A 17635-nucleotide genomic window follows, 5' to 3' on the forward strand; every position below is an offset into this window, starting at 1 on the left:
GAACTTTTATGCCTGACCTACACAACCTATACTGGTGCATGTTGTCTGTGCTTGGCTTTTGCCCACATGCTGGTCTTTAAAGGCCACACAGTGGAGTTAAAGGAGGTTCTGAATGTGTGGTGCTTTAAAGCCAAATCTGCCTCTGTGCAAACAGGTTGTGCAACAGCATTTCTACTGTCTGTCAATTAAGATTTTTTTAATGCAGTTAAAATGAGGGGTAGGGGCTGACTCAGAACCATTAGCAGAGGTGGAAGTGACAGTTTTGTCAGGCTTTGGTGCTTCAGTTTCATAATTGCTCTTGTTACTGATAGGTGTCTGAATTTTATGAAGTAAATATTTTCTTAGTAAGTTCAAGATGAACTGTGAAACCTGGAAGACGTTAAAAACTATCAAAACAATTACTTGTTTTTTCTTCCCTTTTTTAGTTGATTGTAGCAGTCTACTCAGACACACGTTCTATTTTGAGTAGTTTTATGGAAGTACTTTAACATATTTTTAAATTCAAGCCACCAGATATGTTTTTTCACACAGCTTCTAGAACCAAATTCTCTCACTGCTTTTCTACTTAAAGTGAAAGCATGTCAATGTCAGTGCTGTTTCAGAGGTTTCCTATGTTCATTCACATACTGGAATGAAAATTGGCAGGATGATCAGAGCTTGAACTTCCATAAATAGATTAAGAGAGGTGTGTTATCTGCTCTCTGCTAACACGATAATGAAGGCATCTTTTTGGAATAAATGTGTTTGCCAATGGCTGTGAGGAAATGATGTTGTATTGTGCAGTAGTGATTGTTTTGAATGGAGTTAAATGGAGAATTCTTAAGCACCCGTTACTAACAAAATGCGCAGGTGTATTATGTCTTCAATATCTACCTGTCTTTAAAACATGGTAATGTTGAAACCAGGTATTTCAGTACATTTTGAAATGGACAGAATTGGCTTTCTCTTACATGAGTCAAAACTTCCTTTTTTAAGATATGAATTTTAGTTCCCAGCAGGGATCTGCTAGTAATTGTTAGTGCTTGAAGTAATAGTCCTTGGCTGTTCTCATGGCAAGGAGTGGCTGCTAAGAAAGTTGCTGACCTACTTAGTTCTAAAGTTACTTTCCAAAACATTGCTGTTATCGTTCTTTACTGCTTCTTTTACCTGAGATGCCTCACAAGAGGTTCCTAAATTCCACAGGCATATGGAGCTAACGCAGTGTTATACCAGTAACAGAAAAACTCTACTGAGCTGAACAGTAGAATTTTTCAGGAGAACACTCAGTGGGACTTGGTATCTGCTGAAAGGTCCTTCAGAACCTCTGGTTACTTTAACTGTTACAGCCCTTCCTATGGATAGACTTTTCAAAAAGACCTGCATTTTCCACATCCTATTTCTAATTCTGAAAGTAATGGAGAATTTGGAAAGTTCATTTAGATTTTTTTTTACCAAGGAAGTTATGGGTGTTTGATTAATTTAAAAATAAATGTCAGCTTACCACAAAGTGGCAAATTCATGCAGCTGTGTTTACGTTACAACTTATTCAACTTCTTGAGTGAAGTTACATTGCTTTGGAATGTGGAACTCTCTAAGTTTGGCCATATGGAAAAACAAACCATGGTTATGCTTTCTTATCTATTATGTCATCTCTTTCTAAGTCAATATGTGACCCAGCATTCTTCAATGAAATCTTATTCTGAATCCCATCATTAAATTGATGTATTTTATCATTCAGAAGTGCCAAATGGAAGACAGGCAGCAATCCAGGTTTTAGCAAGTGGAACACTGAGAGGAAGAAGCGAGCTCATAGCTGCTTAGGAAATAGCCTAGATATTATATATATGTGTGTATTATATATTTCAGAGACTTCTAATATATAAAACTCTTTAATAAAATCAAATGCAGTTGAAGATGTTGCATAATAAGGCTGTTTCTGCAATGCTTCAGACTGTTCTGCTATGGAAGGTGGACACAAGATTAGTTGCATCTTGTGATAGGGTGCTAGGAAGAGCTAGGAAATAGAGGATTTTCCCATACTTTACTAGTAGTAAGTCCTTTGTGTTTGAAATGGGTGTTACTGTCATATTAACTGTGTGAGTGCCCCAAAGCACCGACAGCTCTTTGTCTCTTTGGTTTCCCTCTTCCCTTGTTAAGACAAGGGTTTTTTCTTTTTCCCTTCCACTGTCTGTCTGATTTTACTCACTGTCATTTTTCTTCCTAATCTTCAGGTGGATTTTTTATTTCATTAGCTCAAGCCCATTTCTGCTTGTTACACTTGTCATTTCCTGTATAAGCATTCGTGTTTTTTTCTCTTTATATGGTACGTTGCCTTTCAAGTATTTATGCGCTTGTGATTTCTTCTCTATAATTTTTAGTATGTTTTAATCTAGGTTAAAACTGCTTATTTTGGTTAGATTTGAAGTACGCATCTGTTCTCAAGGTGCTCTTTTGTTTTTAATTTCATGTGATTTTGAAGAAAACAGTGGATTTGAGCTAACCTTATTTTTAAGGCAGGTCTTTAGAGGCAGGATGATTTTGTTCCACTTCTGAAAATTCATTGCATTATGAGGTGTGGAGCTGACTTGCTGTTTATCCACTTTTCTCATCGATAGTTATCGTGTGCACCTGAAAAAGGTGTTGCTGGGAGTCATTTCAGAGCCCCAGGTTGCTTAATGTTTAAAATTGTGCCAGACAGCACAGAATGTTAGCAAGCTTTTTTCCTACTTGATTACAAGTTCTTAATCTTTCTTATGACTTCAGGCATCTTTCTCCTCCTACCTCCTCCATCCAATGCCTGTTCTATAAGGTTGAGACTAGTTTCAGACACAAATTGTCAGAGGTGGAATCACTTTTTGTTTTAAGTGGACTGTGTTTGATCCAGGCAGCAGATTAGCATTGAAGCAAAGCCACTGCTGTTGCTTTACTGGATAAATAAGTCTAGATTTTCTCTGCCAGCCAGGATTTTAACAGAAAACTAAAGTAAAAATACAGCTGAACATCCAGAAATGTGAACAACTTGAAAATGAAATGCAACTTACTGTTGATTCATAGCTAGAAAATGTACAATGTGTGTTGTTTCAAGCATTGTTTTTGAACTTCATATATAGAAAAATATTTTGGGTGCCAGTCTTGTTCCAGTGCATGAATATGGAACAGCAGTACTTAAGAGCAGCGCAGTTCCAAAGACGGTAGGCAGTTACAAATTACTGTTACCTGGAGAACAGCCAAAAGGTATTGATGGCAGCAGCTCAGTTCCTTGAATGCAGAGAGGAGTGGAAATAGCCACTGCTTACAGCTGCTTCTCATTTCTCTCCTGGAATGCTCCTGAGAACCATGATGCTACATAAAGGCTGCAGGTCATGCTTATGAAGTTTCAGGCTGCTGCACGAGCATCAGTTCAGGTGGAATGCGTCCATCTGTTGGTCTCAGCTCACCTTCTCGTTGGCCTAGAACAAAACAACCATATCAGCTATTCAAGCTATCAGAGCAGTTTATTGTTTTCCTTACAAAAGCTGCGAGTGCCTGTAATTTTAATTATTGAGCAGGAGTTGCTGGAGAACGATGGGCTTTGTTGTTCTGGGTCAGGCTGAATGTTCATCCAACCTTCAGCATCCTGTTTTTGACAGGAAATATGTTCTTGAAAAAGAAAGGAGGAAAAACTTGAGAACTTCTCATTAGGAGTGTACATGAAGTATGTACAGAAGTGTAATACATGGTAAATGCAGTATGACCTCAGACTTGACAGGAGTTTGTAATAAGACTCAGCTGCAGTTCTTTTATGACACTGAATGTATCTTTTATGTTCAGTAGTGAGATAGAAGTTTGTTCCTTTTCTGTGTCTCCTACTATTTTTATATGTCATACTCTCTTGAATTTAATACGAGTACCATGTTTTTCCTTGGGTGTTCCTGTGGCTTTGATCACTGTGGTCATTTTTGTTGTATTTAATGTCTCTTTTGTCCTCCCTCATAACAAACAAACAAAAAACCCATATTGCTATAGGTTTAGTAGAGTTCCACATAAAGCATTTTGCTACTGATACTGCTTTGTGTGTTTTTTGCAGTCCACCGTATTCATCATAGTATCTTGCTTGTTTCAAGTAACCTGTAGCAGAACTCCCACTCCCAGGGCTGCTAGTTACTGTAGGATATGTATCGCATATGATATGTAATTATAGTAATTTCTTGCATTCCTTAAGTGTTTTTTAAAGCACTGCTAGAAGTAATAGCGTTAATTAAACTTCCCATGCATGAACTGGAAAATTTTCTCCCAAACCTCTTATTTCTATTATCACCTATTAAGATAAAACACCGTTATCTGGGGGAGTTATGTCTCTTACTGTTAATTAGTTCTGTCATGTTTTCTATAAAATCTGCTGAAGAAAATCAAAGAGAACTATAATGAGCATGTCAAGTAATAGAAATGCAATGAAAGTTCTGTAATCCAAAGAGATATTCCTTGATTGAGACTTGAACAGTAATTTAATCATTTCAAAATCAGGTGGGTACTTTAAATTGAACTTGATCAAATGTTAGATGGGCTTTTATCATCTTGCTGGTTTTGGGGATTCTTTTTTAAGACTTGATCACTAGTTCTGGAAAAAAGTGATAATTCTATTAAAGCAGCGTTAATTTTCTCATGTTCTGCAATCCCTCTGCCTGCATGTTTGGCAACTCCCATTTCCTTCACACTGCATGTTGAACGCTGCTTATTCTTTGAACAAAATGCTGTCATGGTAATATTAGCTGAAATGGTTGTGGCAAGTTACCAAACTGCTCACATTGAAGCACAACTGTAGTGCAGATTGCAAAGCTACTAACACTACTAATGCTGCTTGCTTTTCTAATGACATCCAATTTAAATGACACTAATACTTGCTTTGGATTGCTGGAAGGAGCTGTATTGTGTTTACAGTATGCTTTGGGGTATATGCTGGAGAGCAACTTAATTTATAGTTAAATGTCATTTCTCCATATCATTTAAAAGCTGTAGCCCTTTAGTAGATTTGAATTCACGTTAGGTAAGACTTACCATCTACCCATAAGCAGGAATCAGGACTTCTGCATCTTTCAGATATTGGAAGAGAGCAGTAAGATCCCCACCCCCAGCCTCCTTTTCCCCAGACTAAACAGCTCCAGTTCCTTCAGTACAGTCCATTCTCTACAGTCTTAGAGTTCATAAGCATATGACATGACAAGATTGCGTGCGTGTCCAGGCACTTAGAAACCTAACTTCGATATTAGTTTTCATTTTTCTTTTTCTGATTTTCTTTTAGGACAGGCAGAATTTGTTGTTTTATGAAATTGAGAAAATCAGGACTTGTTAGCACATAGTGTTGTTGTAGTTCTTGGAGGGAGCTGTGCTACCTTGTATAAAGTGATCTCTTCTGATGCAGCCTGGGTGCAGAATGGTGTCACAGACCAGCTGAGAATCAGGCATGGATGGCGGGGGGGGGAGAGACGACAGTTACCAGTGGGAATGCTTTATGAGTTCATTTACTGTAGTTTTGCAGTAATTGATGCTAAAGAAAATACCTGGAGCTTCCAAGGAGTTTATTTTCATTCATAGAACTCTGTTTAAAGTTTGGCTTTCACAGTTTGTCTGTGCTCTGCCAAGACTCTTGGTCAGTGTCCTGACAGCTGAGCACCTTGTCTCTGAGATACTGGAGTACTCAGTCTGATAGTAAAAGCACAGCTGATACCAGTTGTACAGTGTAAGGAAGATATTTTATGCTCATCGGCGAGTTTCTCTGGCAAGGCCACAATCTGAGGTAGTGTTGAGCATTTTAAACAGAGTAGTTAATTCAGAATCAATAGCATTAAATATAAAGAGGCAGAGCCTGCCTGTCTGTAGGCTGGGTAAGTTGATGCAGCAATTACCTGGGGACTGAAATGAGGGAAGACCTGAAATACCTGAACAAGGGAAGAAGGCTGATCCTTTGGACTTTGAGGCTTATCTTGTGATCCTAACGCTGACTTCTGGGGATGTCTCTTGTGGTGTGTTAGAAGTTATCTGACAAGAAGAGTAATGGGATAGATAATGCCAGTTTTGGCATAAAATAATCAGGAGGAATAGCTTTTGAGTAGCCATAGCCTTCCCAGTCCTTGAGCAGTGCTCAGAGAGCTGCTTGGTTCTAAAAAATAAATAAAATAAAAATGACTTAATAACAGTCCCTTCAGATGTCTGTTAACCTAAACAACTAAAATTTGGAGATTGAATTGGAAACTGATGGACAAGTCACCATTTAAGCCAATTCAAAGTAAATGGTGAGTTAGGTGGTTTGCCTTCTGGGAGTACTTCTTGACCCGCTTAGTTGTCAGTCTTTCGTCTCAGAGGCAAATGGTAATTATAGCTTTTGTGCTTCCTCTCCTTTCAGGTGATGGTAATTGTAATTGTCTGTCTGTTCCGTCTAAGCTTGTGGTCTCTGGTTATGCTCTGGATTTTGTGCACTATAGTGTAGTATCCCTAAGTGAAATCATGGTGCTGTGCTTCAGGCTAAATCACTTTCCATTTTACAGTTCACTTGGAAAAGGTAACCTCTCTAACCACTCTGTGTCTTGTTTGGAAATTCAAGTCGTACAGGTTACTCCATAAACTCTTCCCAGGAGGAAATACTCATTAATTTAGTTTTTAATCTAAATAGAAAAAAAGAAAAAACATATGTATCAAGATGCAGTTTGTGTGGCTTAAAGTACTTCAAAGTCATTTGCTGTGCTTTGCAGAGCTTCTGTTTTATTTGTTAGAAAGTTGTTGACCTCTTATCACCTTCATTCTAATTCTTGACTTCTTCACTATCTTATCAACACTGAAGTCTTTAACCAATAGTGGCTGACGTACCCTGACTTTTTGTTGTTCTGTGTGTTCTTTGGAGCTGTTTTTCTACAGATTTTCTTGTCTGAGGTTTGAGTTTCTTCAAAGTTCTTCAGAGCAATTTAGTGTACGTAGCTTAAAGAAAAATGCCATTTTAGACCAGTTCATCATAAAGGCTTATTATAGCAAAAGTGCTTTTGAAAGCAACTTCTTTGAGAAGGAAGAGACAGCTCCAGCTTGCTGTCTTAAGGATAAGCTTGTCAAGTGTTTAAAGCAGAGCTACTCATTGCAGTACCTGATCAGCTGTTCTGCAGGCATTGATCAGGCAGTCAGACATTCAGTTCATTAGTTCGCATGTGCATTTGTTAGGTGTGTGCTTATGTTCAGTAGTATCACTTGAAATCTGTTGTTTGACAAGGGCTCATTTCACTTGTGTTTAAGAAAGTCTTTGCATTCTGTGCTATGCTACGGGAGAAGAAATGCCATCAGCTGGAATAAGCAGAAGTTGGCACTCTAGTTTTATTTTGCCTTTTGTCATGCTATTTATGACTCAGCAATTCATATCCAACAATAATTAAAAACAAGAAGTTGTCATGCAAAAACATAAAATGTATTAATGCTGCCAATTTAAGCAGGATTCCTGTCTTAAATTTACTGCTGTGGTTATTAGACCATTTGAATTGAATGTGGATTTTTGCTGCTGTCAAAATATGGTACTGTTTTCTTTACATCTCACCAGTTACTTAAGTTTTCCTTAATTATTGAAAGTTAATGTCCAGATTCCCCAAAACTTTTGCTATATGTACTGAACTGTAATGTCGTGCATCAATTGTTTTAATTACTCAGGCAAACAGTAAGGCACAGGCAGAATAAAACAGAAATATATCAGAAATATAAATACATGGGACCGGCTTCACTGGTCATAGATACTCCAGAAAAGAAGGGGAAGAAAAAAAGTTGGGCAGAAAGGGACTGGAGTCTTGGAAGGAAGGCGAGGAATAGAAATGTTACTATCCCCTTTAGTTAATGCATTTTTGTTACCAGCCGCACCTGAATGATGATAAATTGTCAAAGCGACTGGTTACACAATTTGATTTAAAACTTAATGGCTTTTTTTTAATGTATCTTATATTCAACTTGGCGAGAGCTGACAGTGTTATTTCCTTGAATATTTTTTGACTATAATGTGTATCAGCTCCTGACTTGCATTTGGTGATTGTGATCTTAGAAGACCGGCGATCAATCGTATAAGCATTGAGGTTAGAAAAGCTGTCATCTAATTTGAAAAAGTTGAAAAAGTGACTCATTGGTTTCATCTGTTGGTGAAACTGAAAATCTACCAATGTATTTCTTCATACTCAAGGAGTATTTCTGTGGATGCAATGTAATGTTTTGTACACAAATAGAGCTCTTTGGGAAATTCCTTAAGGCATTTTGTTTCTAAGTATGTGGGTTTTCTTTCCATGCAGTACCTGTTTCTAGGAAAGGCAAGCGTGCATCACTTTGCAATTTGGATTCATTCTATACTGTTCTGTATTTTATGAAGTTAATATTCTGGATCACTGTATTCCTGAAATTTGTTTGAAAATTCAGGAAGTTTGCTCACAGTGACCACAGTGGCTGTGTGTCTCAGGGAAATAAAAGTGAGTAGTGTGAAGTCTGCTGCAACGTAACTTATAACCTGTTATTTTCACTTTTCAGATGTTCCTCCTGCTGATCAAGAAAAGCTTTTTATCCAGAAGTTACGACAATGTTGTGTACTATTTGACTTTGTTTCTGATCCACTAAGTGACCTAAAGTGGAAGGAAGTAAAGCGAGCAGCTTTAAGTGAAATGGTAGAATATATCACACACAATCGCAATGTGATTACAGAACCTATTTACCCTGAAGTAGTACATATGGTAAGTGATGGGAACCAGTCTGATTATTGCGTTGAATTCATTGTTGTTTCTTCAGCTCTGTCAATCTGTTTTAAAAAACCTTACTTTGAAATCCTCAAAGAAGATCAGCTGCCATCTGTACATCAGCAAAATGGTAATATAAACTGTGTTTTTTAAAATCTTGTTTTGCCATTATTGGATTCTCTTCTTTGTATGGTAGAAGTTTGGGTACTGTTGTAGTTTAACCTGGCAGCAGCTCAGCACTATGCAGCCGTATGTTCATTCCCTGCTCCCTGTGGTAAGAAGGAGAGGATTGGGGGGGAGGAGGGAGAAGAACTCAGGGGCTGAGATTAATAGGACAGAAAGGAAGGATAAAATAATGGTGATGATAATGGAGATAGTAGTAATGATATGTATGTGCATGTGCACAAATATAAGAGAGTGTGTATGTGTACAGTGCAATTGATCTCCACTGGCTGACCAATGTCCAGCCAGAACCCAAGCAGCTACTGCCCCCTAGCCAGTTTCCCCCAGTTTTTATAGTTCCACATGATACTGTATGATGAGGAGTATCTCTTTGGCCAGCTTAGGTCAATTGTTCTGGTTCTGTCCCTTCCCAGCTCTGTGCACCTCTAGAAACCTCACCTTTTTTTCCAATAGATGTATTTTGGATTAGGTGTTTATAAAAACTGGGGAAGTTAAAAGTGACTGGTTTTTAAAAGAAACTGAAAATTTGAGAATATTTTTTGTAAGGTGAGAATTCAGATCACTTGTGGAAGCTTGACACCAGCACCATTGGTTAAAATTGAATTTTATTTCTTTTTTAAATTGATATTACATAGGAAATAAATTTATGTTTTATAAACAGATCATTTCAGTAGTTAAAGCACTTTTCACTGCTACTTTTCACATATTCTGAAAATGAGGTGACATACTCAGTTACAAGCATGGGGAATTTAAGTGTTATTTCTGGTTATGTGGGTACGGTTTTTTTTCTTTAATTTGATATTCAGCATGGAATGAGGGATTTTACTGGGAGTAAAAGTGTGTAATATTTGTGGCTCTGCTTAGCTATTTGGATGGCTTTGTTAAAATACAGAGAATGCAGGCTGTCAGATTACAGAGTTTGTTATTCAGAGCCGTTCACGTCAGGCTTCGCTTCTTCTGAGCAGTCCAAGTGAAGAGAAGAATGTGTGCCATGTTCTCTCTGTAATGCCTACTCACTTGAAACTTTTCTGTAGCATTGCAGAAAATGGGCCACCAGAAAAACAGGGACTGTGAAGCTGTAAAAGTGCAGCATACTTGCCTTCTCTTTTTTTGTGATTTTTCTTCTGTTTAACAGAAGTTCCAAGTCTCATCATCCCTAGTTTTTTCTTGGAAGACAGTTGGCTATTGCAAGTTTCTGCCTTTTTTAAAGGCAGGTTGGAGGTTGCTAGTTGATTGATGTCCATGCTTTTAGAATATCTTTATAAATCTCAGTTTTCTTTCTCTGAAAGAGTAATTAATATGCTAGCTGTAGTCAAAATCAGACCTGCATCCCTGATGTGAAGGAATACTCTGAGGAAAACAGAGCATGAGGATGATGTTTCCTTCATGGGAATATGATGTAATTCTTGCAGATTTAGCTTGTGCAGTTTGATACTGCCTCCCACTGTCTGCTCTGCCATCTGTCAGATGTGAGAAGGCAGAACAGTGCTTACATATGCTAGTTAGTAGGTAATGTTACAGCATTATTCTAAACTGTGAATGGAGCTGATAAATGATTAGCAGTCATAATGGGAACAGGGAAGCATGCCTGCCTGCTGCTTTTCCCAGAGTCCCACCACAGATAGATGGAGTGGATTCCTCTGGAAAACAACATATTTAAACACATCTAGCTTGATTTGCCAGAACTTCTGGATCGTCTTCAAATGATGGTTAAATAAACTTTGATATTATTTAAAAAGAAAAGAAAAGTTAAAGAAGACCACCTTGTAACACACTGAGAAGAGGATAAAGATGTGCATTTGGCTCCCTTATCATCTGAAAATTTGACGATTACAGACGGATAATATGCTGTGAAGAGTGGAATTTAAGTGTAATACTTGGGTAGACTTGTAGCTAGAATATAAATAAACACAAAGTGTTGCAACCATCAAATATCAGTAACAGTATATAAGTAATCTTTTCTGATACTTGTGGTACACATTTAGAATGGAGTATATGTATGCCGTGTGCTCATGTTCTATGCAGCCAGCTGCAGCTGATGTGGTAAATCATCTTGTGGATATGTCATAGTCCTCCTTTCAGCATAGCTTACATTCTCATTGTGAACAAGTGTCTACCCAAGTTTATTTTAAAATATCTTAGTATTTTTATAATGAACAAAGTGATTTAATTTGTGAGTTTTAAAGCAGAGCGCTGTGCAGTGCTTTAAGTAGGAATAGCCTTAAAGAGTTTCTGAATGCAGCCTGATACACTCAGTAGTTGTGAAAAGGTAGAAACAACTTTTTATTTTGGCAATTCCTGCAGTGTGTTCATGCTGCTCAGAATACTGAGGCATCTGTATCAAAGGATCAGCCTGAAGCACTAGAGGTGGTTTAGGACCATAGTTTGAGTTGATCTGTATATTCAGAAGTTAGTTGAGACTGGTGCTGGTTTGATACCAAGTAAGCAAGCAATAAAATAGAATAAGAAAGACTTTCTTGGATGCATGTACTAATAGACCGATAAATAGATTGTGTTTTTCTGTTTACTCATCAATTTAGGTGTCTTACAACTGCCCTTCTTAGTCTGCATTACAAGTGGATCTGAGGAATGAGTCTCTTCCAGTACTGACAGCCGTAGCTGTCTTTATATTTACAGATGAAGACTCTTTCTGATTTTCTTACTGGCATGCACAGAAACCTGTTCCCTCCAACTTGCTCAGTAAAAGTTAGGATAAGTAACTCTGTCAGTCTTCTGATCCCTGCTGTGATTCACACGTTACAAGTGTGCATCTAGACGAGCACTTGGAAGCACAAAAATGGTGTATATCTGTGTGCACACACACCTTGAGAAATCCTTGTAGTCTGCTCCGCTTTCTTGAGGATACTGAGCTGCCCGGTTAGATGGGTGTGGGTTAAGGGAAGTGCCACTAGGAGAGGAAGGTCAGAATTTGGTTTTGAGGCATTTCCACATCCCATATGCCTGCGGTGTGAAATGAAACTGGTAATAATTTACATAACAATGTCATGGAATCTTTGCTTTGTGTCTCTGGCTCTGACTTCTGCTTTTGAAGGCTGCAAATTCTTTTCAGGTGTGTATATAAATATACTTGTCTAAACCTTTTATAAATATTTGCTTGAGTGTTTAAAATGTGCATGTTTATATGTGTTTGTGCGCAAAGAGACAAAGATGCCTTGCCAATAAGTTTGTACGTTAAAGAGTACTACGTGGAAAAGTGTTCTCTGAGTTTAAAGTCTTCAAAGAAAATTAAATGTACTTCATTTTTCTCTGAATTACTGAGTTATATAGTTTGCATATGCCTACAGATATTAACTAAGTAGGCTGTGTTAAGACTTCTCAGTCAAAATCATCTTTGAATTCTTTTTTTAATCATTCACTTCAAAGTTCTTAAAAGACCGTGTGATTTCAGTTTGCAGTTAATATGTTTCGAACGTTACCACCATCTTCCAATCCAACTGGAGCAGAATTTGATCCAGAGGAAGATGAACCAACTTTAGAAGCTGCATGGCCTCACCTGCAGGTACTCAATGAAGTGTGGGATGTCATAATCTAACAGAATTTTCACATTAGATCCATTCTTTATTGATTCAAAATCATACAGGTTCTGTCTGTCTCCTTATATCAACTAATCTTTCTACAATATTTTAAATAAATCTTGAATTTACACTAATCTTTTCACTGGATGTCAGTGTTTTGGAGGCTGAAGGCTTGCTGTTTCTTGTTGTATGGATGTAACTGCTGTGATTTTAGATGAGCTTCAGTTTGACACTAAATACTTTGATCTGACTCAGTTTTGGCTTTGAGAGGTACTGTGACAAACATAGAACAGAGTTTTTAGAACACTTCTGGGTAACTTGAATATTAGATTATGTCACGTGTGCAGTGGAGCTCAGTAGAATTTCAATGTAATTTAAAGAACATCAACTTCTTATACTAAGTAAAAGCATGCTGCATTGGGAGCAAAGCTTTTATTGTATGTTATGTGAATAAATGAGTTCTATACAAATACAAACGACAATTCTGGGCAACTAATTGGGAATTTTGGTAATATGCTGGTCATAAAATGTTTTGTTTTGTTTATAAGACTAATGATATTTTTTCATTGGACTTTTTTTTCAGCTTGTTTATGAATTTTTCTTAAGGTTTTTAGAATCTCCAGATTTCCAACCTAATATAGCTAAGAAATATATTGATCAGAAGTTTGTATTACAGGTAAGGTCAAAATAACTTTTAAATTCAAGCTCTATATACATGTTCTCTTGCAGTGCATTAGATTCAGTAAAGTAAATATTTTCTTTTCCCTCCTTGCAGCTTTTAGAGCTCTTTGACAGTGAAGATCCCCGGGAAAGAGATTTTCTTAAAACAACTCTTCACAGAATATATGGGAAATTCTTAGGCCTGAGAGCTTACATCCGAAAACAAATTAATAATATATTTTATAGGTATGTCACTGTCTTTTTCTTGTGGGGCCTTTGGTCAGATAAACAGCTAAAGACTGCTAACAGTATCTTGAATCATATTTAATTCATAGTAACTTCGTACCTAATACTACTGCATCTAATGGAACTTGATGCTAACCTGAGAGATTTGAATTGAAGTAGCCTTGCACGCAGCATAAATTTGGCAGCCAATATTTGAATTATGTATTTGATGTGTGGTTTAATATTTTTATCTGAGACTTTTTTCTTATTGTGTAGTAGTAGTCATAGCTGTAATAGCACTTGAATAAAACGTAGTTCTTTGTAATGTAGAAATAGCAACCCAAATGGAATGACAGAGAATTTGACTAAAGGAGCATATTTACTGCCTTTTCTTTACTCAGACCTAAGATGTTTCATTCTTGGTTGGTGAAAGCAGTTAATTAAAAGCAGCTTGTTAGTGTGTTGGTCTATGAGAAGTTTGCAAATGGAAAATAATTTTCTACTAAGTGAAATTAATAATACTTTCTAGTAAGTGGGGAAAAAAAAACATTATTTTCAAAATACCTGAAGTTGTGCGTAGAACTTTCTTGACAAGTTTATGCTTAAGCAATTGAGAAGCCCATAAGAAATATGATTGTATAGTAAATTACAGTGTTCTTTCAGAAGAAAATTTATGAAGATGTGATTACTTCTGTTTATTATTGAGCCTTTTGTGTGCACAGGAGCCTAATACCAAACAGCTTTTTAGTTCCATAAGTAGTAACTGTTCGAACACTTTGTGCTTGCATGTGCTGTAGAAGGTTGAGTCATGGCATTTGATTGTGCCAGATGTTCTGTTATTTTAATATTAAAAGCATTGTTTGCTGTGTTTTGCATTATTGAAATGACACAGAGTATGTATGATTGTTTAAAAAAAGCTGAAATGCGTGCACTGTTGTTAAATGTGAGTGAAAAAAGCAAGCGTGAAGGTTGAAGGCAACTTAATGTGCTTACAGAGCGTGCATATCTTGTAGAGAACAGAGCCATCAAGAACACAAAGTGCCACTAGGTATAGAATAGTTACCAAGACTGCTTAACTGTTTTCATGGACTCCACAAGGTTTATTCTCTGCTGAGTGACTAAAACCTGAGAGGTCAAGGCTACCTGCCATGTTAGATGATCATCTGTGGTAGGTGTATTTCTCTGTTCACCAGAAACTGAGTGAAACTTTTCATTTTTTTAGGTTTATTTATGAAACAGAACATCACAATGGCATAGCAGAATTACTGGAAATACTGGGAAGGTAAGTTGTAGATTTTGTCCAATTAAACTGTCTTGATCTTCAAAGGAGACATTAGATATTCAGCTGGGGATTGCCAGTGATTACAGGACAAGATGAAAATAGCTTCCTAGCATCTGGAGAGATTTAACTTCAAGTTTTGTATAAGAGTGCAGAAGCTGAGCAAAAACTTCAACTGCACATCAACATTTTTGGGATGTGATAATTTTTTTTTTATCATTTAATTTTCATTTTCTACATTAGTATCCTTGTATTAAAGATAAGCTGCAGTGCAGCAGTAATTACATGTAACTAGTTGTAATTTGTTTAAAAATTCATCTGACTTCACTAAATATATAGCAGGTAAGCACAGAAAGGGTGGGAGAACCTTCTTTTAATCTCCTTTAAGTGAACTTCAGTGATGACAGCCATGGAATCTAAGTTGTACAGCACAGAGCTGCTAGACTACTCAAAGCTGGTTGTTTTATCAGTTGACTTCTCATCCAGAGATGCAAGCTTTTTAAAATAAGTATGTGGAAATACGTTTTAAAAGCATTGCCAGTTTTATTTTACAGGGGTTTTTATATAAATGTTATAAGTTTTATGGCACTTAATAGAAATTTGCCTGTTAAAATTGTAGTATATTTTTTCTTAGATTTTTCTAATCAAATTTCTGGTAGCCAAATTAAACTTCTGTGCTGTAGCTGTTCTGTATTGATTTTTGTGATCCATCAAGGAGTTTCATACAAGAAGTTGACAAAGAGCTCCTTATGAGTAACAGGAAAGGCAACTCTAACAACTCCTAATTTCTCAACAATATGTGTCTGTTATAATCCTGTAACATTAGCATCGAATTTCTGCAGTGATTGCCAAGGGGGGTTGTCTAAAAGTGTTTTAGCTATCCATGTATGTTTTCATTTGTCTGTTTAACTGATCTGAAAGACTTGGGCTTGTTTTTTTTTTTTTTTTCCCCGACAGCATAATTAATGGATTTGCCTTACCATTAAAAGAGGAGCACAAAATATTCTTATTGAAGGTTTTGTTACCACTTCACAAGGTGAAATCACTCAGTGTTTACCATCCACAGGTAAGATTTGCTTGGCAGTTCTTTTAGTAACAAGAAGTACAGAGGTCTGCTATGATGGCCGCCTCCAAAATTAGAAGTACTTCTTCACCGATTTCAGTGTGTTCCATCTCACAAGAAGTGTTAATCAAATATTTTCTTTGATTTTAGCTGGCGTACTGTGTAGTTCAGTTTTTAGAGAAGGACAGCACGCTTACAGAACCAGTAAGTTCATTTTGCATTTATTATTTATTTGGGGGATACTAACATCCTTTTTTTTTATCAGTGGACTGTTTAAGGAGGCTTGGAGAACAAAGTATTGATATGTAATTATTTTTATTAGGAAGAGTCAAATGTTTAACCATTTTGACATATCAAATGGATGTATTTTTCTGCGACGTTGAAAATGATTTAATAAACCTTTCAAGGTATATCTTTTAGGAGCAAAATTGAGTTTACTCTGCTTATTTTGTTCTGGCTGACTCTCCTGAAGACAGCTGATCCACAAAAGCAGTTCAGTGAGATATTTACGTGCCTGAACTGTGCTCTGTTGTGAGGCTGATATTACGCTGGCACACAGATTTTTGGCACGCATAGCTACATACTGATGCAAGACTTTTGAGTCAGATCCTGTTCTCCTTTTGAATCAGATACTAACTTTGGAACATAAACAAAATCAGACTTTTGTCTGGCTGCACATAGCTGCATACCTAGATGAATACTTTTGATTGTCCAAAATTGAATATAGTGTTTTGCATCACTAATCCAACACATTTAATTGCTAAGCAGTGATTAGTGAATGATTGCTTCTAACAAAAGTGCACCTTACTGAGTTAAACTTGTTTCCATTGTAAGCATGATTCATCAAGCAGTGTGTGACTGAGCAAGAACTTTCTTCTGCTTGAAGCTTTTAATGTTTTAGTTATGAAATTCTGAATGTTCTGTTATTTACGTTGTGTGCAGTCTTGAGTTGTTAGCTTTCTTTCAGGCATCAGTTATGGTGCTACATGTTTGCTAGGACAAATTTGAACTATCATCTGAGTTTACTTCCTTTTTTTTAATCCCAAATCAGTACATAATGCTTACATCGTTCTTTTAATCTCTTAATGTGTGATGCATGTGCTGGGTTCCTCTTCAGAAATTCTGGTTGAGAAACACGTTTTTTTATATGCAAATTGTTAAGAGATTTATTTTTTAAAAATCTTATTAAATAAAATCTGCATATATTTCCCAAGGCTTTGTTAAGGGCAGAGTGTCTACATTGGCATTTATATGATACGTATAAGGAACATACATTGATTTCTCACTGAGTTATCACTTCATTGAAGTAGAATGTTTCTTGTAGTTTATAAGAGTCCAGATTTATTATTTAAGAATTCCATCTATTTCAGAAAATAAGCATGTTTCTTTTTTCTAAACGAGAAAGTTTGGTGTTTGCAACAATCCAGTAGCCATCCTCTCAGTGTTTAAACTGCATCAAAACCATATAAAAGCTTCTTCTTAAAAGAATGTAGTTTTGTTTTTAAGTTGAGCCATCTAATAGACTGTTTCCTTTTCTATATCATATTTTATGGATCTCTTAATTGTTTTTCTTTGTTCCTCTTCCCCAACTTGTTTGAGGGTTCATGATTTGCTAGGCAAAAAACTACTTAAATGAGCTGGGTAAGTAATTTAATCATGGAGCAAGTTAAGGCCTAATTACAGTAATACAGTCAAATAAAATTTAACAGCAGTATACCTGGAATAGTCAGTCACCTGCCAGTTTGAGTATTTATGGTAAGTCTTTGCTTAAAATATGATTGAACTTCATTACTTGAGACTTGAAGAACACCTTCAAGAAATAAGAGGTTGAGCTATTGTCACTTAAGTGGCAGATATTTTTCCCCATCATGTAGCTGCAAATCTGCCCTTTGAGTTGGTTATCATATTGAGACGTATGTCAGGTTCTTTCTTCAGTTTTCTAATTATTTTTAAACAGATATTTAATGTAAAACTTTCTTCTGAGAAAATGTTC

General features: G+C 36.5%; 1 protein-coding gene across 2 annotated transcripts in view; it reads left to right on the plus strand.

The window, feature by feature from the left end:
* Positions 1-17635, plus strand: part of PPP2R5C (protein phosphatase 2 regulatory subunit B'gamma) — a 61947-nt gene that overhangs the window by 32420 nt on the left and 11892 nt on the right. For both annotated transcript variants that reach the window (XM_085549452.1, XM_015865421.3), the window contains 7 exons: positions 8494-8693; positions 12289-12399; positions 12999-13091; positions 13191-13321; positions 14523-14582; positions 15537-15645; positions 15793-15846. In XM_085549452.1, coding sequence (XP_085405578.1) covers positions 8494-8693; positions 12289-12399; positions 12999-13091; positions 13191-13321; positions 14523-14582; positions 15537-15645; positions 15793-15846 — 758 coding nt within the window. The remainder of the gene's footprint in view (positions 1-8493; positions 8694-12288; positions 12400-12998; positions 13092-13190; positions 13322-14522; positions 14583-15536; positions 15646-15792; positions 15847-17635) is intronic.

The sequence above is a fragment of the Coturnix japonica genome, chromosome 5 (assembly GCF_054131305.1).
Source record: "Coturnix japonica strain WE chromosome 5, WE-NBRP24, whole genome shotgun sequence".
Lineage (NCBI taxonomy): Eukaryota > Metazoa > Chordata > Aves > Galliformes > Phasianidae > Coturnix > Coturnix japonica.